At 39.5% G+C, this 26141-nt stretch overlaps 1 protein-coding gene across 1 annotated transcript in view; it reads left to right on the forward strand.

Moving 5' to 3' along the window:
• The window catches only part of GFRA1 (GDNF family receptor alpha 1), a 142928-nt gene that overhangs the window by 78183 nt on the left and 38604 nt on the right, over window positions 1-26141 (forward strand). Inside the window, exon 4 of the mRNA XM_050899196.1 lies at window positions 12062-12401. Within this exon, the coding sequence (XP_050755153.1) occupies window positions 12062-12401 (340 nt within the window). The remainder of the gene's footprint in view (window positions 1-12061; window positions 12402-26141) is intronic.

The raw sequence follows: 26141 nt of genomic DNA on the forward strand, positions 1-26141 counted from the left end.
ATTCGGTGCCTCCACAGCTGCTGTGACTTTTACTGTTCTCTGACTCTATTGCTCTCTCTGCTGCCATGATGGCAACCTTCGCCCCACCCCTACTGCTGCTGTCACTAATTGAGCATCTGCCCCGTTTCTGTGGCTGCTGCTTTCACTGTGATTTTAGTCTCGTCTTTTACTTGTGCTAATGTACTTTTGTCATGACCACAGAGACATCTGTGGCTACCTGATAGGAGTTGCAGGAGAGCTTTAGAGAAGGTAGAGCTTTCCTCTTGCTATGCTGGAGAGAGTATCTTTCCCCACTCTCTGCTTTCAAATGTTTCCTGATTTATCCCATCAGCTGCTGTTGTCAGACTCGATTCACAATCACATCTCCAGCCCTCTGTCTTCTCTTGATTTTCCTTCCAAAAGAGTAATACCACAGAATAAGCAGGATAATTTTTCTACTAAGGTTTTATATACTTCGACTCTTTTTTCAGGTTATAGCCATCAGCAGCAAGCTGCTGTCATAGATAAGCTAATATATACTCCTGCAGTAGACAGTCAATGCATGTAAACCATCCCTACCTACACTGGTATTGCTTGAGGCTGGAGGAAGCTATGCTTCAGCAACTCTTGAATTAACAGGTTTTGTCTGTCTGTAGCGATCTCCTGAGTACAACTCATACAGTAACTCTTGGTCAATGGATTTTTTGGTAATCTCCATTTTTCTTCAAATCCGAGAATAAAATAGCATAAGTTTAGATACCTAGAAAACATGATTTATGTTATGAAGAAATAATTAGTAGATCAGGGAGGACTAGCTTAAAAGACGAGTGATGGGAGAATGGCAGTCTTCAAGAAGTTAAAAAGCTGTTGCTAAGAGGAAAGGAGTAAAGTTAGGAAGGAAACAGGGGAATTATGTTGCAGGAAGTGATAGTTAGATTAGATGCCAGGAAAAAATTTTAATGGGATGCATAGGGATTACTGGATAGCTATTTGGAGCGGCTGTGGAGTTACTGAAAAACAGGTTAGAGCATAGATTAGGCAGATAATTAAGGTGGTAAGAGACCTTTGGAGGTCATTGAGGTCCCACTCAAAGCAGGGCCAGTTTCCACCCTGTAGTCCTTCTATCTAAACTCTGTTTTTCCAATTTTGCTGCAAGGATTAATATGGGAAACTGTATCAAAAGGCTTGCTAAAGTCAATGTAAATTGATACTGTGCTCTCCCTCTGTTCTCTGAACCAGTCACCTCAATGTAGAAGGCAGTCAGGCCTGACTTGACCTTGGTAAATCCATGCTGACTGTTCTTCATCACCTTCTTGTCCTTTATGTGCATGGATATGGCTTCAAGGAGGACTCGCTCAATAATCATCCCTGCAACTGAGGTTAGGCTGACCCACCTGTTATTCCGTGTATCCTTCTGTTTGCCCTTCTTGAAGATATTTGTGACATTTGCTTTACTCCGGCCATCAGGAAGTTCCCCTGATTGCCGAGACCTATGAAAAGGAGATCAGCCTCACAGTGACATTGGCCAGATCCCTCAGCACTTTTGCATGCATACCCTCTGGTCCTATGGACTTGTGTATGTCTAAGACAGCGTCAGTCAGGATTTGTTCTGGCTATTGCTGGTCTTGCTCTGGGGCAGGAGGATGGATTATTTTATGAAATCCCTTCCAGCCTTGTGATTCTAAGATCAAATATGAATGCCAGCTTTATCATGTATGAGGTCTTGTCTTTCTAGAATTTCCTTCTGGCTCTGACAAGCTCTCCTTCCTCGACATCTCCTTTCTCTGCTTGAATCTAAATGCTGCAAGTTTTTTAGGGCTTTGGGCAGTCCAAGGTCTGCCCAGCTGAGGAGCACAGAGAAGTTCCTTGGTTCCTCCACTGTGCATTTGTCCATGCGATGAGCTACATGGAGTTCCCAGTTAGACTTTTGAGGAAGAGTTTTTATATCTCCTGAAAAGAGTTGCTGTGGGTCATATTCACCTCATGTAAAAAAAAGTTGAAAATCCTACCAGTTAATTTTTACTTATGCACCATTTGCTGAGCTTCTACGTGTGTTTTGTCCACGGACAAATTTCATGTGATGCCCAAATTTGGACACATGGATTTATATTTTTGTTGCTGGTGTTGGAGTTGTGCCCATTTGTATGGACATTTATAGTCTTAGTTGAGGGTTTTCTCAGCCCTTTTCCTGTTGTGCCAGACAGTATTCACACTCCCACCTTTGACCTCTTTTCCTTTGGTTCACCTATTACTCTTTCTTTTGATACTGAGAAAAAGTGTGGTTCTGTATGTGCAAAAGCACAACTTAATTTTTTTTAGTATATCCTAACACTTTTTACGTGTTCACTTCCCACATTTTAACAGCTTTATTGTTTAATGAAATGAAAAAAGTAAAGCAGAAAAATACAGCTTTATTGACAAAGCAATTCTTGGCATGTAGTTGAAACACTAAAATATGTGTTGGAAAATTTCAAAATATTAAACCTCAAAACAGATCCTATGTTTACATTTTATAGCATATATTATGGCTGAGACTGAAATAGGACAAGGTACAAAAAAGTAATAATCATAATCTTAATATTTTGCATAGTCAAAAATATATAGGTCGTTTATTAAAATGCTCTAAAAATCCTTGTTACTAATTCAAAATCCCATTATAGTTCTAAAGTTTTTCTGAAAAATGTTTGGATGTTTTGCTTGAGCCTTTGTGGAAGTTCATTTCTTTTAAGTGTCTGTCTGCCATCAGACTTATCGTTCGTATCACACAACACAGATATCTTAGAATCAGCCTTAAGTTAGACGAAAACATTTGGATTATTTCTCATGCTTATTAATAAATATATAAGTAGCTATCTTGTGAAATGAGACATGAAGCCAAATAGTATTGAAACATTCTATGTACATACACACTTGTGTATACAAATGTGTCTATGTGCAGATATATGAGAAAGTTCTAGGCCATTTTAAAGTAAGAATATACTGTGCTGTCAGTGTATATCATTGTAGAACTCCTCTGATTTTGGTGCACCAATGTAAAGAAAGCAAAATCTCATGTTGAATTTAATTTCAACAACAGGAAGCTAGTGTGGTTAGAAAAAATACTATATTCAGAGCCAAAAACCTTTCCTCGTCTGAAATCTGTGGTTATTTCAGGTTTCGATGTCATAGCTAAGAGCATATCTGGCCCCTTCTTTTCTGTAACTGGCATGACTTCAGGAATAGAGCAGTTGTTAGTGAGCAGAGAAAGGACTTTGGAATTTCCTGCACTCCTGCTGTGTAGATTCAAATGCTAAGTTTAAATAATGGATGAAGCTAAGATTATTATAATTGATCATTGTATGATTTATATGGAGTAATTATAACTAGGTTGAGAAAGAATTTTCAAAAGCTAGTTTCCTGGTAGCCAGAGCCATTAAATAACAGTGTGCTGCCAAAACAAAAATTAGGTGGGAATGTAGCCACAGAGTTCAGAATGTCTGTCCTCCACCTGATTTATAACTACCCTTATGATGACAGTATTAGCGGTATTTTCTTATTAGGAAAGAGTATTTTTTTTATAAAATTATTATATTATATATATTTTTTATTATATATAATATATTTATATATAAAAATAAATTTATATATAAATTTATTACTCTTTAAAAAGAGTAGTTTTCTTATTAGTAAGAGCTGTTTGAATTGTTTTTCTTATCTTTCTAACAGAACTCTGCATTGTTTTAAGCTTAGTCAAGCATAATAACTGGAAAACTGCAAAAATCTAATGTATAACAAAACTAAAAGGTGCAAGAGGTTGAAAAGGTTAATTAAAAGTGTAATGATCGCATTTACTGAGATAGTCCAATTAATCACTTTATTCCAGTGGTCATGTGATACAGAAACCATTGCTACAGATAACTGATTTCTAGTGCCAGCATACATGGTCTGTGTTCATTAAAATGTGCATTTTTCTACAAATGGAAATTTAACTTTTTATTTTAAGCTACTTTTATTTGTTTGAAAATATTTTAAAATAGTAGCTAATGTTTAACCCTGTATCCTCACATAACACTTTCTCCAGCTATACTCCCTCTGAACAGTATGGGAGCATTGCCCCCTTGATACTTGTAGTCTTACAGCCCCACAGGAGGTTTGCTTACAGCTTAATGGGGTTGTAGGTATAGAAGAAATAAAGCACTAGAAATACATCATTATGTAATGTGATCTCTCTGAAACAGTGTATATGACCAACAAAGTGAATTCTCAAGTGTCAACAAGCACATCTAAATGTAATTTTTACCACGTCAACTGGAAAAAGGCAAAAAGAACCTTGAAGGATCAATTACAAGGGTCGTAACCTTGTATTATCTGATTTGCTATGATATTCACACAAGCTTTATTGGAATGGAACATAAATTTGAAAAATAGTGAGATTAGAAAGGATTGCAGTACTAGAGCACAGAGCTAGAAGCTTTCTCCTGGTTTATTTTGCTGGGGCAGCACTTTAGAGGGAGCCCATTATAAGCAGGAGAACAGTAGTTATGTTAACACGGTAATTAATCAAGTCTGAGGAAAAGAGGAAACAAGTTGTGAATTCAATTCTGCAGTAATAAAAAGAAATGCTGAAAGTTGCCCTGTAAATTGGCATGACTTTGGTAAACAGTCCCTCACTGTGTCTTGAGAACTTGCATGCAGTAAATCACTTCTCATGGCAACCGTGAAGGTTTGAATATTTTCACAGGTTTATTCTGTATTTCTGTGTGTGCTAGTTCTTTCTCAATTCTGTTGACTTAGTATTTAGCTAATAATAAAATACTGAACTGTATAACATGAGAGCATATGCAGTAACACATTTTCACTTCGAATATTTTAAGGAGAAATTAATTAGAAGAACTCAGCTGAAACTGTGGCAATAGCCTTCCACATCACAAAACCAGCCTCTGACTCAGTACAGAGCATGAATTGTATATGGAATGACTGAGATCACTCCCTCAGAAAAAAATATATTCTGTATATGGTCCCAGTCATGCGTAATCCATCCGTAATGCTAATGCAGTGCAGATACGTTAGAATGACCTTTACACCCTAAAACTCTTTAGGGTAGAACTGAAATCATTGGTGCAGTAATGTGAGAAACAGTGACTGGATCAGTTTGCAACAATTGGAAGTTTCTTTGTTTAGCAGCGTCTGATTTTATTCATACATTTCTGCCTCCTACGTGAGATACCTTGGACAGAAGAAGTGGAAGTAGCATTAAAGAACCAAATTCTTGAACTTAGATTATTGAAAATTCAGAATAATTCCAGTGAATAAAATGGATTTAACTATGCTAGCATGAATATAATGCAAAACTGCTGTCTTCAGTGCCATGTGGAAAGCTAGGGACCCTGGCATAACCTTTCATTAGATTTGTAGCAGAAATGAAAGGTGATAGATCAGGATATTTGTGTGAGTGAAGACAGAAAGAATTTCAGCAGCAGACCACAATGTTAACACTGGGGAGCAGGGTTTCCTCTCCCTCCCTGCTCTTGTGGAACAAAAATTTAAACCAGTTCACTGTAGGGTTGTTAGACTTTTCTCTTACATAACCTGTAATTCGAGCAGATGTCCCTCAGCCAACCCACAGGGCTCAGCCACCTCTGAGTTATCTGCTCAGCCTTTCCCCATTCCTCCCCAGAAGACTGAAAGTATCAAAGGAAATCTTAAGACATCATTTCTCCTCTTTTGCATCAACACATATCCACCATAGGAATTTTCTCTTGCAATCTTTATCTGCAATGTCTATGAAATGCACCAGGAAATGGTCACCTAAAGGTAGCAGGATCTCACTCTAAATGGAGACAACAGTCTTGCTAAGTATTAGAGCCCAGAACCAGTGGTGAACTTGGGCAATGCAAAATGCAGCACGTAAGGCATGTGGCCCTCTTAGTAGAATTAAACTTCCAGGAAGAGACCAAGAGATAGATTTATCCACTTAAAAGTCAGGAGCCCCTGCTTCCAGGTGATATCTAGAATCCTTAGCAAGATGCTCAGAATCCTTATAAAGGGCACGAGGAATACTGTATAAAAAAAACCCCCAAAAACAAACAAACAAAGAAACAAACAAAAAACCCGACAAACCCCCTGCACAGTAAATGTCTAGAGGGACAATAAAAAATACAGAAACTGAGATTTGTTGGAAGACTTTGGACCTGAGGAGCCAGATTCACAGCCGCAGGCAGATGCATCTGTCCATGCAGCAATCAGTGTATGCTCCTGGGAGTAGAGAGCCACTCTTCTTTTAATGGGCACCTAGCAGAAGATGTCATGGTGCTTTAGGCATTAAGTTAGTGATCAGAATAGTCTCTGAGGAAGTGGGATGTCTTTGCTCTCTGCTCTTCTGTACGCATTTTCACAAAGCCTGGGAGGGTGCCCTACGGATTAGGCAGTATGTTGGTCTGGAAGGAAGGGGAGGTGCTGTGGTATAGAAAGGGTTATGTTTTTTTAAAGGGGATTAGAAAAAGAGAGCACAAGTGGGATCATGCCTCTGCAGACTTACAGTTAAGGGAGTCATCTTCAGGGAGGGAATCCTGGTTTCCAGTCATTGCTTTTGTAAGAGAAATAACTCTCTTTCCTGGGTGCAGGCCAGAACCCAGCAGCTGCCTCCCAGGGAGAGCTCTCATCCTCGGGCTGCAGCATCATGCTCTCTCTTGTGTTTTGCAATATGCACTATTTCCCCTGCACCTTCTTGAGTACACTCTACAGTGAGATGGTTTGAGAACCCTTCTGGGAAATGAGGACAGTGGTTCTGAGTCTCCAGGTCAAGGTAGGCATTGAATCAAAGTCTTCTAGATCCCGACTGATGATTCACCAGTGGAGTCTCATAAAAACAAAGGCCAGGGTGTTTTGAAAAAGACTTTGGGCGTAGCAGTTGTGCATAACATGGTAGCTGAGTGATGAACATTTCCAAATCATGTCTGTTGGTTCATACTAAGCAATGTAAATGTTCTTGATCTCTATAGGGCTTGGACAGGAGACAGTCTTTACCTCCTCAAGTAGATTTCTGGGTATATTCAGAAAAGAATTCTAGGGACCTGTGGAATTTGTGTTACCAAAGACTTACATGACTGACCAGGAGTGTAAAATGTTCCAGCTTTGGTCTCAGGAACCTAAAGTCTCAGTTTAAGCAGTTTTATTTGTTTAGGTCCTTTTGTTGCTCTAGCCCTGGGTCTGCCCTTCAGCACACAGGAGTCAGTCTCATCCTTGTCACCTGGTGTACCTACTGCTGCCATCGAGTGTAATTTCAACATGCACCTTGTCATCTTTGGCAGTACTCTGAAAGCCCTGGTTATAGGTGATAATGTATTAGCTTTAATTTAAAAAGTAAAGCACCTGCTTATTATGATTATGGAAAAGGTTTGAAGTAGGCCTGACTGTTCTCTAAATGCTGAGTAGAAGACGAGTAGAACCTCAGAATAACATGTATGTGTATCAGTCTCATGATTTCTCAGGGATGACTCTTTTTTTCTCTGCCATTTGGGATTATAAATAATTTGTCCAAGAAAATGGTAGTTTATTTGAATCCATTAAGATGTAGATGACAATATTTCCCATGTTTTCCTTATTTTTTAATCTGTTCTTCTTACAAAGCAGAATTACTTTGGTGAACCCCATAGCAGCACTTTTGTTAAACTGGGATCATGGTTCTCCTCTTTATTCTGGTCAGTTTTTGGTTCCTATATGCCATATTCTGCACCTGCGTTGGAGTAGGCCCATACCCATGTGGTCACCTCTATCACTTTGTAATTTTGCTTTCCATCACGTTAACATTTACAGCTCTCTTTACAGCATTCCCTTCAGTAAAACCCCTAGAAAACCTACTAGTACTAATTACTTGCAAATAGTAATGGTAATTTTAATGGCAACCTCAGTAAATTGCTTTTTATGTGCTGTAAGAAAATTGAAAACTAAGTGTCCATTTTGCAGTTTAATAAGAATCTTATAGAACAAGTAATAGTCCTTTCGCTCCTTCCATCTAGTGGGAGCACGAATAAGAAGCTGCCAATATCCACTGAGAATCCCTTCTTGTGCACCATGGGGTTAACAGGAGTTGCGGAGACAGCCAAAGGCTCAGTAGGTGCAGGAATGAAATAGAAATGGAAATGCAAGGAAGATGAAAGATTAAGGTGAAGAGACTGTGAAAGAGGGTGAAGCGTAAGGAAGATCACACAGGGCAGAGGAAGCCCTATTAAAACTTTAGAAACATCTCTGGATAAAAGACTGGAGCATTTGGCTGGCTTCTTTCTGCTGTCATATGGGAGCTTGAGTCCAGAACTGTTACAGCTGGGCAATGTTGGGCCAGGGTGGGGCTTGTTCAGGAGATAACAAATATCAAAGTGGTTACGTCTTATACTATAAAACAAGGCCTGCTTTTTTATCAGTAGAATTTATCAGAAAAAACATCTTGCCTTGCATGCACATGTTACCTGTGCAGTAGAAGAGCTGTGAGCCGTTGATCTATGTAGAGGTAAGTTAGTATCAGTAAACCAATTATTGCTGCCCCAGAGTTTTTGCACGTAGTGTACAGCAAACTGCCTGGTAGGAGGACGTTTTTAGGCATCCTGACTCTATGGATGTTGGGAGCTGCTGCTTTCCTACCAAGGCAGCAGCTCCTGGCTCTGGCTGTGTTCTGCCATGACTGCCCGCACCGCAGCAGAGTAGCGCCCGTAGCAGCAAAGCAGCTCACAGCTGCTGGTGACTTCTGCTGGGAGGCAGCGTCCTGGTGTTTGCAGATCTGCTCTGCTGGGCCCCTTGCCGCGGGTGGGAACCGGTGCCTTGCACAGAGGCACGAGGCATCACTTATCACCTGCCTGGAAGTAACTTACCTCGGAGTTTGCAGTGATTTGGCAGGAGTGGAGAGCTGCATGGTTTGGCAGAGATTTCCAGAAGGGCCCAAGGCAAAGCGGACTTGGGAGAGAGGAAGCTCTGGGTGGGGAAATAGTGGTGGGAAGGAATCGTTACTTGTCCCAGGCTGCTGCTCTGACCGCCCTCAATCCATATCCAAGTGTCCCAAGAGAGGGGGGAACTGAAAAAGGATCTCCTTACACAAACCTTTCCCGAAGGATGCTGGCAGGAAAAGTAGCTCTGGATTAGATCCATTTGCTCTTAACGTAGTCAGTACCTAGTAAGAGCCAAACTCCTGCCTGTCTTAATAATTTAAGCTTTGCAGAACAGAAGCTGGGTGAAATTTTGACCTTATGTATTACTGCTGCGTAAGTAATCCTCAGAAACACTCTCAGTATTGTTAACTGTTTGTAGTTACCACAGGACTTAGGAATAATTATGTTGTACTTTTGCAATAAAAATAAAGCATAAAGTGTGTTCTGGATTGTAAATTTTGCATTAAAACATGATTTAAAAGCTTGGGAGAAGTTGACGTTAATGAGAAGGGTTGGTTTAGACAGTCTCGTTTATTTAGACAGTCTCATTTAATTCAAATGCAATTGATACATATCTCTTATGTGTTGTATGTTAGTCTTGGTTTTAAAAGGTAAAAATAATTTGTATAGTGTGATGATAAATGTGCCAGACACAATAGCTAGAGACATATGTATTTAGATAGAAAAGGCAAGTGGCAAGTTACAGCCAGGGCTAGTTTAAAAAACCAAAACCTAAAAAAACCTGGTCCATGTTCAGAGTTGACATATGGAGGAATGTGAGTCTTGGGTAGATATAAATTGCATGAAAGATATGAATATGCATAACTATGATTTGTGAACAATTTGCACGTAATTCAACTTTCATCCAAGATAACTTTCACTGCTGTTTGCGCTGTCAATGAATTGGCTTATGCTCTGCTTTTTAAAAAGATTGATTAACCTGTCCCTTTTGATTTTTGAGGTGTTCATATTCACAGTGCTTTTTAATTCTATAGCAGCATTTACTACATTTTGGACCCTTAATGGAAAACATGTACATGATTATCAGCAAGGAGGTGCTTTATTACATCTTGGGGTTTTTTTATAGCACACTTTATAATATATCATACAGTAAGCTGATAATATATCATACAGTCTGTTTGTATTGCAATGCCCTGTTCAGAGCTCTTCCACAGAATCTTGTTTTAAAGCGTGGAATTCCGCACTTGACTCCCAGGCACAAATACCCATGTAATTACTCTGCAATCACATAGTAATTAGCATGTACTATTCATATATTGCATAATTATATGCCCTGCAGATTACATAGTAATTATATTTGTACTAAACATATAATTCTATATACTGTATAAAAAAACCTGGAGAGTTCATAGTTAAGATTATAGTTGTATGTTAATGTAGTACAACATTTTATATAAAAATGTTACAATTTTATGAGAGGGTTGTATTTCAGATATCTCATCTCTTCCGCATCTGGTGTTGCTTAAACTGTGGTAGGCTGCTATTATAAGAAATGCTTGGCTCTGTTAATTTGTAGTCAAATGTTGCATGTTTATAATTTTGTAATTTATGAAGATAAGAAGCAAAAAGTTGCAGTTTATTGTGCAAGCAGCTGAGATTGGGAAGGACTTGGAGTGTGAATGTTAAATGTACGAAGGTTACACGTACAAACCCACTGAACATAGTTACAGCATATCACTAGAGTCAAAAACAAATCTAATGCTACTTATGCATAGTGTTATTTCTGGATAGGTAAGATACATGGAATAGTAGCAGGTGATATATTTGTATAACGCTAAGTGTGTGCTAGCATCCAAGGCCCGTCTTGGGCACAGTCAGTTCAAACAAATGCAGTACGTCAGTGCGCCATGTCAGCCAAGCTGCATCGTCTCTTCCTGCCATGGAAAAAGAGAAAAGGTTGATGTCCTGATCTGGGAATGGGAGGCAAAGTGGTAGGAGAATGGAGAAGAGTGGCACTGAGTTGTAGAAGGGCCTTGGACTGAGTTTTTGGGAAAAGGTGGAAGATCTAGGAAAAAAACTTTTTTTAAGAGGAACTTAGAGCTTTAGATCATTTGAGATGTTTTATCTTTGGCCAGCCCCCCTAAGAGGTTGCTGCGGAGTTTTAGATATTTGCAAAACGTTCAGCTTGCAAATTCTGTAGCAATGGGAAGTGAATGTATTTTCTTGGGTCTGTGATGTTGGCATTCCTAATATCTAAAGCAGCATTACGATTATTCTTAATTGAATTTTGCGTTCTAATGCCAGTTGCCTTCATTTTCAAGCAAAGCATATATTGGGTTTTAATATCTGGATAATGTATTGCAAAATTAAATGTGTAATTATAGTCTTAACTTTTACCTGAGTTTAATTTTTTCTATAACTTGTTGTAGCATGTGCGTGTGTGTGTGAGAGAGACATACTCCTTGTTTTAAAACATTTATTTCACAGTCACTTATTAATTCTACATCAGCTTCTTCAAAGCCTGTAAACTTCATAAAACTTCCAGGGTTCAGGTGGCATCTATAGATCTTATAAAAGTGTCTTTAACTAAGCACGGAGCTTACAGGCCTTGTGGGTGGCCTTAGAGAGCCCACAGTCGTGGGGCTGCACCTACTTTCCTTTCTGTCTGTGTGGGCTGGTTTCATACCTCAAAAACTGTAGTAACAGGCATGTGGCTTTTACATTCTGCAGAGTACACAAATTGCATTTAAATGTTGTTACCTGGTGTAGACACTGAATGTCATTTATACTGTTCAAGGAAAAAATAAAAAATGTCAGAGCTTTACAAAACCAGAGTTAGGAGCCCATGTTCTCACTGTGTTCTTGTGCGATGGGCCAAACGTACCCCTTGCAGTTTACCAGTGATTGTAATAGCTTTTTAGTGAGGCCAAGTCTTACCCAATATTCATCCTGCATGTCTGCTACAAAGAAGACGAAGTACAGCCTGCCCCGTGTAATCGTCATTTATTTGCCAGCATTCTGATCTTAACGCATGCCTGTGCTCTTGTTCACTCATTAAACCATTACTCTAAGAAACATAAGGACTGGTCGCAGTTTCTGGCACTGAAAGTTTTGTATGTAACAAATATATAATCAGGATCTCATTAACAGTGAAATAAAGACAAACATCAAAACACAATATAAATGTGACGCATTTCTTACTGCTGTTGTGTTGTTTTTTCTAGTGGAGCCAGTACTTTCAAAGGGGAACAATTGCTTGGATGCAGCAAAAGCTTGTAACCTAAATGATACCTGCAAGAGGTTCAGATCTGCTTACATAACCCCCTGCACCAGCAGCACGTCTAATGAAATCTGTAACAAGCGGAAGTGTCATAAGGCCCTCCGGCTATTTTTTGACAAAGTTCCCCCAAAGCACAGCTACGGGATGCTCTTCTGCTCCTGTCGAGACGTAGCCTGTACAGAAAGGAGACGGCAGACTATTGTTCCTGTGTGTTCATATGAGGACAGGGAGAAACCAAACTGCCTGAATTTACAAGAATCCTGCAAGAAGAATTACATCTGCAGGTAAGATAGCACATGGCAGGGGAGTGATTAATGAGGTACCAGAGAGAACTTTTTGGTACTGCTGGATTTGCCAGGACTAAGGGTCAGAATATCCACTAGGGAAAAGGATGAGTCAGGGAAAAAAGCAAACACCACTGACATCCTTAACAGCATAACAAAAGCCTGCATCTGGTTACAGTGTGTGCCTTCTCCAAAACTGTTCACAGCCACTCGGTCGCATTACAGAGGCATCGTTAGACCCCCAGTTTAATTTTTACAGATTTTTGTTGGAAACATTTTCATTAGGTGTCTCTATGAAATGATGTCTCAGGATGATTTTTATGTCCCATTAGTGACCAGGTGAAAATAGAATTATTCATTATAATGGGCTTTATTTTCATTGTAATCTTACGTGTGAGCACTAATAACTGTGAATACAAGCCACATGTTGGACTTTGTAAATGGCCACAATACACAGACTACTCGTGGGCTTTTTCTTCATGAAAAGAAAAGGAGTCCACATTTGCAGATTAGATCCCACTGTCTTCTTAGAGCCGTTTTAGGCCTGGAATTGTTTTATCTCCCCTCCCCTGACAAGAGTGCTGGGCTGATACAACTGGAGGCTCATTGATTCAGTGACCTAATTCCCAGTTGCTTTCCTCTGCGTGTTCAGCCCGGCGAGGCAGTGCAGGGCACTGCTTCACAGGACAAACTGGGTCCTTTAGCCTTCAGTGAGTTCCCTGCAGGTTGCCACACACCAGTGGCACACAGGACCTCCTCTGCCCTTAGGAAATGCTTTATTCCTATTTAGCATTGTGTATGTTTATATTAGAACGTTGTTGTGCTAATGTCATATTTATGAAGTTATGCCCAAGAATCTTGCTCATTTCTAATATGTAAATTCCTTGTAGATTATCCAGTTCTGCGAATTAGCAAGTAAGGAAATAAACACTATTGTAAAATGTCAAGGACACTGAAGATATGATATAAATCTTAATAAGTACTTACATATGCCTGGTAAAATATTTACTTTGAAGTTTGTTTATGAGATCTCCACTGCTGATCTTAAGCGTTTAGCCATAGCACCTCAGATGTGCCCAAGCGTTGTTCACAGGTGAGGAGGCGAGCAGTGCTCTACACTCGATGGCTCAGGGGAAATCTGGAGCCAGTTTCCTGCTGACCCAAATTTCAGCAGATTTAAATCAGAGCAGGGTTCTCATTTCAGTCCAGTGAGTTGCATTCAGCACCTTCATAGCTGATGCCATTGCAGTTTATGAAAGCTGGATACATGTAGAATCAGAACCACCTGTTTTCCATTTCCATGTTGTGCCATTAGTCTTTTTGCTTATATATATTGTCTTCCCTATACACAGGCCCTGTTAATTAGCAGAGTTACAGTATCTTTACTGTATTTTCTGCCGAACTTCCAGTGTGTTACAGTGCCAATGAAATGGGAGAGAGGATTTTATAGGGAGACTTCTTCCTATTATTCAGGCGGTAGTGTTCAGGAATTACTTAGTTAAATTAATGGCATTACTTCTCTCATGACTGTGTTTTCCTTTGGTCAGCTTTAATTTAATGTTGTCTCAGCAGCTAAGTTTTTAATGACGTTTTGTTTAATTTGACCTCATGAGTCTGGTGTTGTGCTTTATACAGCACTGGGGTGAGAACGGATTTCTTTACAGGTTCTTCCTGTGGTTTCTTTTCTTTAAAATACCAAAATTAAAAAGTTTGGATTCTTCCAAGGCTCAGTGAGACCTGGCTGTGAAGGCGAGGGGCAGCACTGGTAAAAGGGAACGGGTGGGCAAATGCCTGCGGGGTCTGGGGCAGAGTCAGTGAGTGCAATGCTTAGGTCCTATGCCTGGAGGTAAAGCAAGCTTGATGTGTTGCTGAGAGTCATATCACGTAGGTGTTAATACCTCCTGGGCTGTCTAAACTGCGAGTGTATTTAATATCTTCCTTCTCTACTGTCATGGAGAGGAGGAATCAGCAGCAGAGCCTATCCAGCCTATCCATAATACGGGAAAAGACATTTTGTCTCTATGACTTGTTGTGCACTTAGAGGGAGTTGGTGTGATTTGTTCCCCTTGTCCTGCAGGAAAACAGGGACTTGGGCAGAGGAGGAAAGAAAGGGGAGAAGATTGCCTCCCTGCTATTGAAAGTATTGGCACTGATAAATATCAGTCTACGTAGTAATTCCAGATATGTTTAGAATAATTAAAAGCAGTAGTCAGTAGGCATATAATTCTAGCTCTGATGATAACTTCTATTTCATTTTGAAATCAGAAAGACTATCTAAATGGGAGAATAATTTGAGAATATATTCTGCCTACTGTGAAACAGAATCATTTAGAAACTATTATTTGCGTGCCTATTACATCTATTAAAGCTTCATAGTGCCAGTTAAGACAAGGGGGACAAGTTATAAAGGGTTTCTGAAAGTACGTTGGTTTACGAATGCTGCTTACTCAGAAATGCAAGATTTGAATCTGCCCATACTCTGTATAAAATATCAACTGGGCCTGTGCAAATAAGTATTTAAACATTCAGTTTTGGATCCTCTTTAAAAGTTTCGTCCTGGATGCACATATCACTGAATCTATTTTTGAAACAGCGTTAAGACCAGAGAAGTGATTTGGCCAAACTGTAGGTATCACTAACTGACATGGCAGGACGCTTTACTTATTTTTTTTCTTTTTTATTCATTAATCTATCTGTTATATAACATAAACTCTTGATCGAGGGAGAAAGGGACCAGAAATGTCAGGAAATGCAAATAAGTTCTGACTTACGTAAATAGTCCTAATTTTTCAACTTCATCAGAATACCGAATGGTTCACTTTCATTATCATTTTTCTGCTGCCTCTACTTGTATCCCAGTCCATATCCAGCTTTGAAACCAACTGGAGTCTCTCAGGCATGCCTGTCAATGCTCACTGAAAAGCAAAAAAGCAAAGAACAAAAAGAAGCCATTAGAGTTCCTTTTTATTATGAACATAAACAAAATTTCTAAGGAAAGTCAATATACTGTCAAAAACTTTCACCAGCGATGTTGTCCTGAAATAGCTCAAACCTGTATGGAGCCTCCTGTTCTGATCACTTCAGCCACCAATTAAACTTCAGAAAGTTAACTGGCATGTTTTAAAAATATCATTCTGCTGTAAATGCAGGGCAGTGTGCTTCATTTTTGCTACTATTGCATTTAACAGTGTTTCAAATACTATTTGAGTAATGAAAGTGTGAGTCATTAGTTTGGTCTTTTTAATAATTTGTGTTTTGAATTTGCATACTTCCTCTGTCTCCTGGATATGTTCATAAGGCACTGGCCAGAATGATAATGATACAGACACATTATTTATTAAAAGAACAGTATCAATCCAGTCACGTGCTGCAAAGATCTGAAAAGAAGGGTAGCATAAAATGAGGCATTTTTTGTTGATATAAGAATCTAGTAACAGCATGTTTCTTGTCCTCCACAATTACTGTATTCAAAATGGTTCGTCAAATCGTTGAGGTTCATTTTTAAGGTGAAATAGCCAGAAAGTAGTTCTTGACTAATTTCAGAAGACAACTGTTTGGACTTTTTTTTTATGGCTAAAATAAATACTATTCTTAATGTTTTGCCTTAGTTCTGTAAAAAGCACATGTTGCTCGCTAAAGATATTTGATACTGAATGAAAAAGATAAAATGGCTGCATAATATATTTAAATAACTTGCCCTCGTGGGATGTCTGAAGGATAATAATGAAATGTCCTATTAGGTTTCAGTAGATGGGTCATCTCCCTGAAAATACAATAAAGATATTTTTGGCACTGTGTATTCAGAGAGCTAAATCTTTATCAATGTGCTTTCATTGGTGTGTTCTTACCCCTTGACCAGTTTCTGGTCCCCTGTCCTATCCAGTCTTAATTTTGTTGCAACCACCCATTCAATTCTGTACGAAAGATATCTGCATCTACAGGTATAAGAACGTTGTGTGAAAATATGCAAGCGTTTTCATCAGTGTGTAAAAGAGTTCATCCACAGTAAAAGCTAGAACAAAAGCTCAGCTGCTTGCTACGTTTCCTGAAAACGTAAGAAACTTGCCAAGAAGTTAATTTTCCTTCTTTATATTCTGTTGAACATTTTTAATGATAATTTACGATGGGAAAGGAGGCACTGTATCTGTGCTCCTTTTCCATAAGCACATGCAATCTGCAAGTGCTTTATACCAGTACCTGTTTGTAAAAGTGGTTTCTCTGCGTAAGACTTCTGGGCTGTTCCTGCAACATGTACCATTACTGACTGCAAACCCTACACCCTCATGGGTAAGATTTGCCAGAGGAGGGGGTGGTTAAACACTGTAGGCAAGTCTATGATGAGATGTTACAAACGTGCAGTCAGCCTTTTTTGTCCTGCTATAGCAGAGGGGGAGCCCAGCACGCTGTATGAGGAGGGAGCTTTCTTCAGTTACAGCATTAACAGGTGGCAGGGAGGAGTGCACTAAAGGGTTGTGTGGGGGGAGAGGGAAGAGAGGAAGAAGAAATATGCCCTTTTCCTCAAATTTTCTATTTCTTAGACTTATCTTTCATTTTTCTCACTTTCTCCCTTGCTTTTTTCTCATGCCTCTTCCCCTTGCTTAGTCTTCTTTCATCTCCTCTTTCCAGATCTCCCTCCCAGTCATTATCTGACATTCAGCGCCTCTCCACCGCATTTGAATTCTCTCTATTATGGCCACTTACAGTCCCTCCTCACCTGCTCTTCTGTGTGTTGTTGTTTTCCTCCCTCGATATCCTGCCACAGTCCAGTGATCTTCTGTAATTCAGAAAATGAGAAGGAAAACATAGGTGCTACCTCCGTTTCTGAGCCTTGTAGCTCATATTGGTTACAATTCAGTTGACCAGCTACTAACCCTGACTGCTCAGTCTCAGACTGGCTCTAGCTTTACGTGTTAAAAGGACACTTAGTGGATATTTTCATGAAGGACACAGCAGCATTATACAGTTCTGTATAACAGAGCTGGATTTGCATCCCTCCAGGGTATTTATATCAGGTTGGCACTCAAAGCTGTCTGGCAGCTCCTTGAGATGATTGTTTTGCTGTAGGTATGCAAAACCAGGACAACGACATAGTTTTTGTAATGCTGTTAAGGACATTAAAACAGGGACGCTCTTGATTTCTAGAGACATGCAGGCTATGCCTATATTGTATGTTTGGAGACTGAGTCAGGGAGTGGGCGAAAAACCTCGTGTGCTGCCTGACTCACCCTGCACTAGATGTAGGATGTCTGCAGTGCAATAGGGTTAGCCTGAGCTCAGGCTCCCTCCTCCCTGCTCCCTCTGCATGTGACATCAGGAAGGCTCCTGTGTCTGCAAAATACCAAGTGGGATGGAAAAGAAATGTAAAGCTACCTTTCGGCTCCTATACTGCAGCATGCCCACAACTCACCTCACATCTATAAGCATAGCCTGAATTTGAAGAAGAAAGATTTTTATATGTATATACAAGCGTATGCATATAGGTGTATATTGCTAGAGGTACCATATTTATTGAAGTGAAAAATCTCCAGGTATTAATTCGTTTTAATGAATTAATAGTGAGGAATGATCACAGTTTAGAAATTTCAAAAAATGGGATCTGGGGGGAGGTGAGACAGAAGCTGGTGTGCTCTGCAGAGGAAACATGATGGTGTAGTGGAGCATGTGTGTGGGGAATTGCTAGCCTGGGAAAAAATATTAATGCAGTCTCTGCAAAATAAGCAAAAACCCTTTCAAGTCAAAGCAAAGATAGAAAATGCTGCAATATTGTATTATTTTCTTCCCTTCTAGTCCTTTACATGATTCATTACATTGATGTCTTTCGTTAGCAGAGTAAAATAGACAAAGCATTACTCTCCCCTCCCCCCCATAAACAAAGGTCATGTAAAATTTCTTCCCTCTGAATAAAGCTCCGAATGAATCAAGCAGTTCCTCCTTAAAACATATCCATAAATCCCTTTGGAATCCAAAAATCAGAACACCCAGCAAAACAAGACTGCTTTGTCCCTGTTAAAGTGTAGATGGATCTCATTCTGCGGTGCCAGGATCTGCTTGGCCAGTCCTCATTTATACTCTCTGTGTTCTGCTTAAGAGGGTCTTGAAGATTAAAAGCTTGCTGGGTGATTGACATTTCTCCGAAAGAAGCAAAGGCATAAGGATATAGTAATTAGAAAAATGGCTCAGCTTTATTCCTGCACCCAACTTTCACATCGCTTTGTGCTTTAACAACGAAGAGAGCCTCACGCACAGGGGGTTTATGCTCCAAGAAGCAGTAACTAGACAGCATCTTTACACTGAGGTCCCTTGTCAGGCAGGCTTGAAACTCTCCAAGCAGCATCCTTTCAGTCAGCTAGAACCTCTGCTGATTCCTGAAACCCAGTCTCCATGAAAAGGGAGCGTAATTCTTTTGTGCCCATTATCTGTAAAACACAAGTTATGCCTCAACATTGTCAAAACTGTTTGATTCAGACAACTTCTGTTTTGCATGGTGTAGCTTTGGCAGTATCCCCGATGTGGCTGAGGTCCTGCTAGTCCTTTCTGCTTACTTTTAAGATTAGGAACAAACCATGCCACTGAATATTCATTCTTACCTATCTACAGGGTTGAAAAAGTGAAAGACGGAATCAAGTATGTGTGTGTGAACATATAGCAATCATAAAATAAAATTGGATACAAATTATTAGAGTTTTATAGGCCGTATTTAGATACCCTGCCTTCCACATCAGTCCCTTTTTGGCCTAAACGATTCAGTGGGCTGAAGTACTCGCAGCCGCCAGTAAACTTTAGCTCTAAGAACTTGGGGGCATTTGTATCATCCAAATGTCGTCCTTCATCTCTGTGTATCTTTGTTTCTGAAAAGGCTTGTTTTGTTATTCTAAGTGAGAAAGGAAAACTGCCTGTATAATATAAGAAATAAGAAGACTACAGATTAGAAAGATGAGCCAGGAGCGGCGTTTCAGCAGGGCAGATGTGACCCATTTTGTTTTGTTCATTTATCATGGGGGAAAGATTAAACTACATGTATTAATGAAGCAGTTTCACCCATGTTTAGTCAAAAATATTGAAATCCAGGAAAGTTAAATTTGGCATTAAACTTTAATAGAGATCTACATTTAGAGCTACTCATGTTCTTACGGATAAGCAAGCACTTACTTGCTTTGCTGGATGGGGTTCCAGTAAGAGTACTGCTACTGCTGACTTGTTGAATTGTTAGTTGAGAGATTTTTGTAGAGAACAGGAGTTTAGCATCAACCGGTTTGCATGAGTCGTTTCCACCCACTAATCTGTTAAATCTGGTGAAGAGAAGATTTTTGATCCCTTTTAATGTACTCCCAGTCACATTTGGCTAACTTGCTGTTTCTGGGGCAAAGAAAAGGTGTATATATTACACAATAGCATTTTCTTTAATAAATCAAAATGTTTTCTCATTTAGCTCAAACCATGTATATGCTACAGGCAAGAAGCTGCTGTATGCTTAATGTGAATAACAGGGCTATTATATCAAGTCCATTCCCAGTGTGCTTCCTCTGACATCAGTGACTTCAGTGGATTTATTCCAGGGATGAATTTGGTCATTCCTGTTCTGTGTAGGTAAATCTTCAGGCAGTGCTAATTAAAAGAATGTCAACTGATTTTACCATTCCATTATGCCGGACTTTGTAAAGGTTATTTATATCATTCTACATCAGGCCCCAGTGAGAGAATATTTCTGGTGGCAGTTCATCTATTAAAATAGCTGCAAGAAAATGTAAGCACTGGAACTAAAAATAAAACTTTGTTTCTCAACAGAGCAAGTGACAGCCACATGCATATTTTCAGATTTTAGCATTTTAATGTTTACTGAATAGAAATTGCATTGCTTTCATTATGTTTTAAGCACTACCATGTTACTGATGGAGTAACTACTGTTAAGTGGAAGCCAGATGTAAATGTACCAGTATCTGCAAAGACTTCTCGGCAGAGGTGGTGGTGGTTTCCTATGCTTTGATTATCTGCTGGCTTTAAAACAAGTGACACAGAAAAAGTTTTCTGGTGTGTGTTTATTGTTGAATATAGATTTTCTGTGTGAGCTGACTGTGACCGTTGCCTAAGATTATTAATAGATGACCTTACATTCACATGTTTGTGCTTACACTATTTGTTTAAGCACATTCTATAAACCATTACAGCAAGCTTTTCTATTATAAAGCACATATGACTAAGACCTCTGTTAAATTAAAACTTGACCTATCGTTTGAATATTCAGTTCACTTTCTTTTGTTCCAATTCAAGCATAAATTACAGTGGTTGTCCTCTCAGTTACGATGCTCCCTTTTTTAATTAGGCATTGTGAAATGCTGGAGATACATCTCAGTAACTGGCCATCGTATAGCATTGCAAAATATTCTTCAGAATGGACAATGTCTTTCAGAGCAACTTCTGTAAACATCTGGATATATCACAGGCTGTCAGCTCTCAGCCTCAGTGGCCGTGTTCAGGTTTTTTTGACAGTGGAGATAAAAAAACCCTCTTAAGACAGCCACATCATCCTTAACTGGTAAAAATAGTTTATTTTCCAGTCTTATAGTACAAATCAGTGCTTTTTGTACTAGCATTATATATCAATATAGCTTCTAAAAGCAAGTAAAACATGTTGAATAAGATCAATGCTATATTGGTTTGCTAGTGCCAGAACTGTTCGACTTGCTGTTTGATGGGGCTTGTTTTGTGCATGGAAAAAAAGGGTTCACATAAAAGCGACTCTAATCGCTTTTATCTGCTGTAGTTCTGATTTTATATTTCTTGTCTTACTCCTGAAGTCAGAACAGTTTTTAGAGTAGCTTCGGGATGACTTTCAGCTATGCTGGCTGCCTACAGACTCTGCACGACTGAGTACAAGGACACACTGGGCACCTTTTCTTTCCTTCAGCCAGGTCTCTGACGAGGGAACACGGAGCTGTTCCCTTCAGGAATGCCATCACACATACCACAGTGCCACTGTGGGATTTTCCTATGCAAAAAGCATCCCTACATAACTTTAGGAAACCTGATGATCCAGTGCATCTGCCAACAGAAACTTTTCTGGTAAAGAGAGAACTTTTATTGGACCTTTTAGATTATTTTCTGTCTCCAGACTCCACAACAGTTTCATGCTTGAGCCAGCAATATTCTATTACAGTTTATTCAAGTGGTTACAGAGAATATTATTGTCATGGATGTCTTTCTCAGGTACTTGGAACCACATCCTTTGAGTGTGCACTCCCAATGTAGTTGTTAATAAACACCTAAGCATCCAGTGGCACACTCAAGGACTTGCAGTGGCACTAATTTCTTTGGCTTGCTTTTTGAGAGTGACAACGATTTTCTTAGGTTTCCAGCCTGTAATTCAAAGACACTCCTGTCTGCCCAGCTAATGAAGTGAGAACAACTCTATCCATAATGCACTAGTTCTTCCCTGAGTAACACGCTATCAAGAGACACTCTGAGGCTTGGACATCTTTAAACAAGACAGTCATTTATATTTAGAAGCTTCAAATTAAACAGCGTAAAGGAAATGAAATAAAATGAAAATATACAAATTCACGGTACTTGGAAAGCAGCTAGTGGATTTGTTCGTGTTATTGGAGAGCTTTGGTACAGAGACAGATAGACTAAATAGAAATCTTACCAGCATCCCCTGACAGAAATCACAGACTGACAGGTCAGCCTGTCATTTTGTAGAAGATTCTGAGAAGTGTTTTCTTTGCAGCTGAGAAGACAGAAACATATTATGCATGCTTAAAGTCAATCCAAGGAAACAGAGCCCCGCAAAACATATTTAATATAGGTTTGATTTCCTGTGGAATGCTTTCCAGATGTTCTCTCAAACAGGCCTCTCAAAAATGATGTGAGGTAATTTTTTTGCAAACAGAAAGAGAAAATTCTGGTTTGTGTCACTGCATCTGAGAATCACTGTTCTAATTCTTTATTGCATTACCTTGTGCTCAGGATTTGCACCATATTTTTCAAAATTGGTTTTATTACATAAAAGGTCAGTAGTATAAAAATATTTATATTACCCAATTGCAAATAAATCATACTTGTTTAGAATGACATTTGAGCTTAGTAGTTTTCCTTAAACCCAAAGGAGACCTAATATATTAAATTAAAATTACTCTCATGCACGGTCTTGAGTCACTTAGAGGATTTAACTAACATTGATAAACTATGAGATTAGTGTTTTGTTAAGTTCTTCTGATTTTCTGTAGCAGACGTGTAAAAAGATCTAACAGGTCTCTAGCAGATGACATGAGCAAGGGGAAACGATAATATTAACAGAAAATGGTATATAACTTACTTTATTTTGCTTTGCATGAAATACAATAATAGAACATGGGTGTGAGGTATGTTTACTTTATAGCACTTGTTAGTCAGAAAAATGAGGTTTATTAGTAGAAAAATAAAATGTTTGTACTGTTAATTTTAAAATACAGATATGCATAGATGGAAATATTTTTCATTTTGCATGATTGAATTTCTAATAGTTAGCTCTCCATTATCTGGGGTACTAGATGTCTAGGAGGCCCCTGGTAAACAAAAAGCCTGGATAACACAGGTACTGGCAAATATGGTGGGGAACATGGTACAGACAGTCAGCTAGCCAGTTTGGGTCGAGTGTGGGTGCTCAGCTGGAGGAACCAGCTTTGGTGTGTCTGTGCCTGATGCTCTGAGCAAGCATTTGTGACGCTAAGAGGCATCTGAATGAATCTTGTGTGGTCTCTGGTTGTTTCTGTATCCAGTTATTCCACAATCCAAATAGGCTGCCTGTATGTAATTGGGGATCGTCTGTATTTTACTTCCAAATGAAAAACATAATTTCTAGAGATAAATCAAATCCAGAATCAAATATTTGCATGGGCTTAGGCTGCCAGTCATTTAAAATAACAAAACAGAAGCAAAACCAGATAAAAGCCAGTTTCATTCAGTTAGTAGCTGGTATTTGGTGTCCAAGGTCCTGTAATGGTTTCTGCCAGTGTTGCGAAAGATTTGTGTCTGCTCGTGTGAGAGAAACTGCTTTCAATATTCAGGTCTTGGGAGCCAAATGGTCTGCCATCAGATCTTTACTTTTTTACCCTTCCTTCCCACTTCCCCAAAGGTACAAATGCCGAGCTGTGTGTCAGGGTGCGGCGTGGGCCCCTGGGGCAGGCAGGGCAGGACCTTGCAGGCAGGACTCATCCCACCACCCCAGCCAGGGAGCGGGGCAGCCAGGGGCAGCCCTGGGCATCGGGCACCTCCCTGGGGACGGGCTGGGACATCGGCCCATGGGTGGACCTGGCTCAGTGGAGCCCATGGCTGGGCAGGGCAGGGCTGGGGGGGGCTGGAGTCCGAGGTCCTACAGCATCGCTGGGGCAGGGACTGAGGTCTGGGGGGGCTGGAATGGGGTCCTGAGCCGTAGGCTGGGTAGGGGAAGCCCCGGGGATGGGCAGGGACATTAGTGCCCTCAGGGCCCAGACACCGTCATTGTTTGAGGAGGAGAGTAGCAACCAAAGAAAAACTAACCTTTTTGCTGCAAAAAATTAATGGAGTTGCTGTTTAATAAATGTATGTTAAAATGACCATTTAAAAAAAAACTGTCAAAATTTATAGTTGCCCACAGGTGCTCAATAGTGTGTGTACATAACTAAGGAAGTATGAGATGTATTAGTATTACACAGCTCTAATGTCTTTTAATGAAAAAAAATGGGTCAAAGCTATATTACTAGGTGCTGGGAGGGTCATCTCTCTTGTGATGGAGCTGCTCTGAGACTTTTTTCAGCTCACTGGCTGATAGAGTTTCTTATGTAGCCTTTGCCTCATTTTCTCGCTGCCCACTCACTGTGTGTTTATGAAACAAAGAGAAAATGAAAAGCTCCTCCAACAATGAAGCCATTAGTTTGGCCACATACCAACCCCTCTTGCCACTATTGCATCCCAGCAGAAATAGCACCACCCAAGCTATACGGGAGCTATTTGTAGCTACAGAGGAGGATACTGCATTTGACCCCCACAAAAGAAGAACAAGTATTTTGGCTTGGTTTTTTTCTATAATGGTGTCATTTATCACTGTGACACATATTCATTGACTTAGTCTGAATTTTTTCAGTGTCAGATTTATACTTCTTTTCTGTTTTGAATATTGATGCAGCACTTCCCTTACGTGACTATACTGTGTCTGCCAAATGGTGTCTAGACGCTAGAGCAGCTTTGACTAATTAGTGTAGTCACCCCAGTCACTCAGCTTTGGCATTTACGTACTCTTTATGTCGAGCCATAAATAGGTACCTAAACACAAGCAGCAATGGAAAGAGAGGTGGCAGTGAGTATGTCCAGACTTCACCTAACATCACCGAGGTGAGCACAGAGGACAGCAGCCGTCGCTCCCTGCATTCACTAACAGGGCAAGCAGTTGTAACCGCTCACTTGGACATCACAGCGTACGTGTGTGCAGTCAGCAGGAGATCCGGATTTAATGTCTTCCTTGGTCTGAAGATCACCAATGCAAAGGCAAGGCTAAGAGAGAAGATTTCTCTCTCTCAAGGCTCAGCCCCTGTGTACCAGCAATTGAAGATGCATACAGCAAAAAAGAAAAAAAGAAGTAAGAGAAATCAACATCTGCTAGCCCAGTGATAGGGGTACTTCTTGAGGAGGACTCATATGTCTGTAGAGTTGCTTTCCAATAGGCCATGATTTACACCAGATCCAAACTAAAAATGCAGTTTTAGAAATTTTCTGCAACTTCTTAATTTATGTCATGCTTTTAAATATTGCACCAGTACTGAAGCTGAGTTGACCAACTTTAAAGAGGGAGAACTGATAAATATCAAAGATAACTTCAGAACATCAAAGAACTTTTACAAAACCTTGAGAATAAAATATAGTGAAAACCTAATCAATGTTGCCTACGCAACAGGCTGTGCTAATATAAAATTAAATTGCCCTCAAAATTATATGCAGATTAAACGCAATACTGCTATTAACAAAGGTTATTTGTAAGCAAAATTTGAAAGTTTTGATTTATCCTGCTGAGTATTTGAAGAACCACTATCATAAGGAAAACAAATTAACTTTGTTTTCTTTGTATTTTTAACTGTTACAAATGATTTTACTGGTGCTAATACAAAGCATTAGAGAATAGCAGGTTTAGGATTCTTTTCTCTTCTTCTCAGAAAGACTGTTTGTTGTTTGAGCAGATTTTCTTTGAATTTGCCGATAGGATTATTCTTATTTTTTCAGTTAGTGGTATACAAAATATTTAAAGTAAGCTTTCCAGAAGATCTGCAGTTTACTTTAAAGAGATTTTCCAGGGCTAAGATAGGACTCATTTAATTTGTGGGGTTTTTGCCCTACAAAGAGAAGATTTTTTTTTTTTTTTTTTCTTCCTAGGAAGAAGATTTCTGGGTGGTTCTCTTCAGTTCCCTTTTTTTATGCAAGGGAAAGGAAAAAATCATTAATGGTGCTTTGCACAAAAAGGATTTGTGATTCTTCAACAGAAAAAGAAATGAATAGTTCCTTTTAAATGTGGTCCTGCTACATGTTATGTACCATATAAAACTGCCTGTCTCTCTCTATCCAGCCATCTAGCGAATAGATACATATATGTACATTGCACATGTAAAATTGTGCACACTTGAAGGCACACACGTTGCAAACTCTGTTTGTTCTCTAGATTACCAAACTGCTCAGTCATGGGTTGGACACTTACCCACAAGTTACTACCTTCAAGTTGCTTCCTGCTGAAGGAACGCT

This window comes from Gymnogyps californianus, chromosome 6 (assembly GCF_018139145.2).
Source record: "Gymnogyps californianus isolate 813 chromosome 6, ASM1813914v2, whole genome shotgun sequence".
Taxonomy (NCBI): Eukaryota; Metazoa; Chordata; class Aves; order Accipitriformes; family Cathartidae; genus Gymnogyps; species Gymnogyps californianus.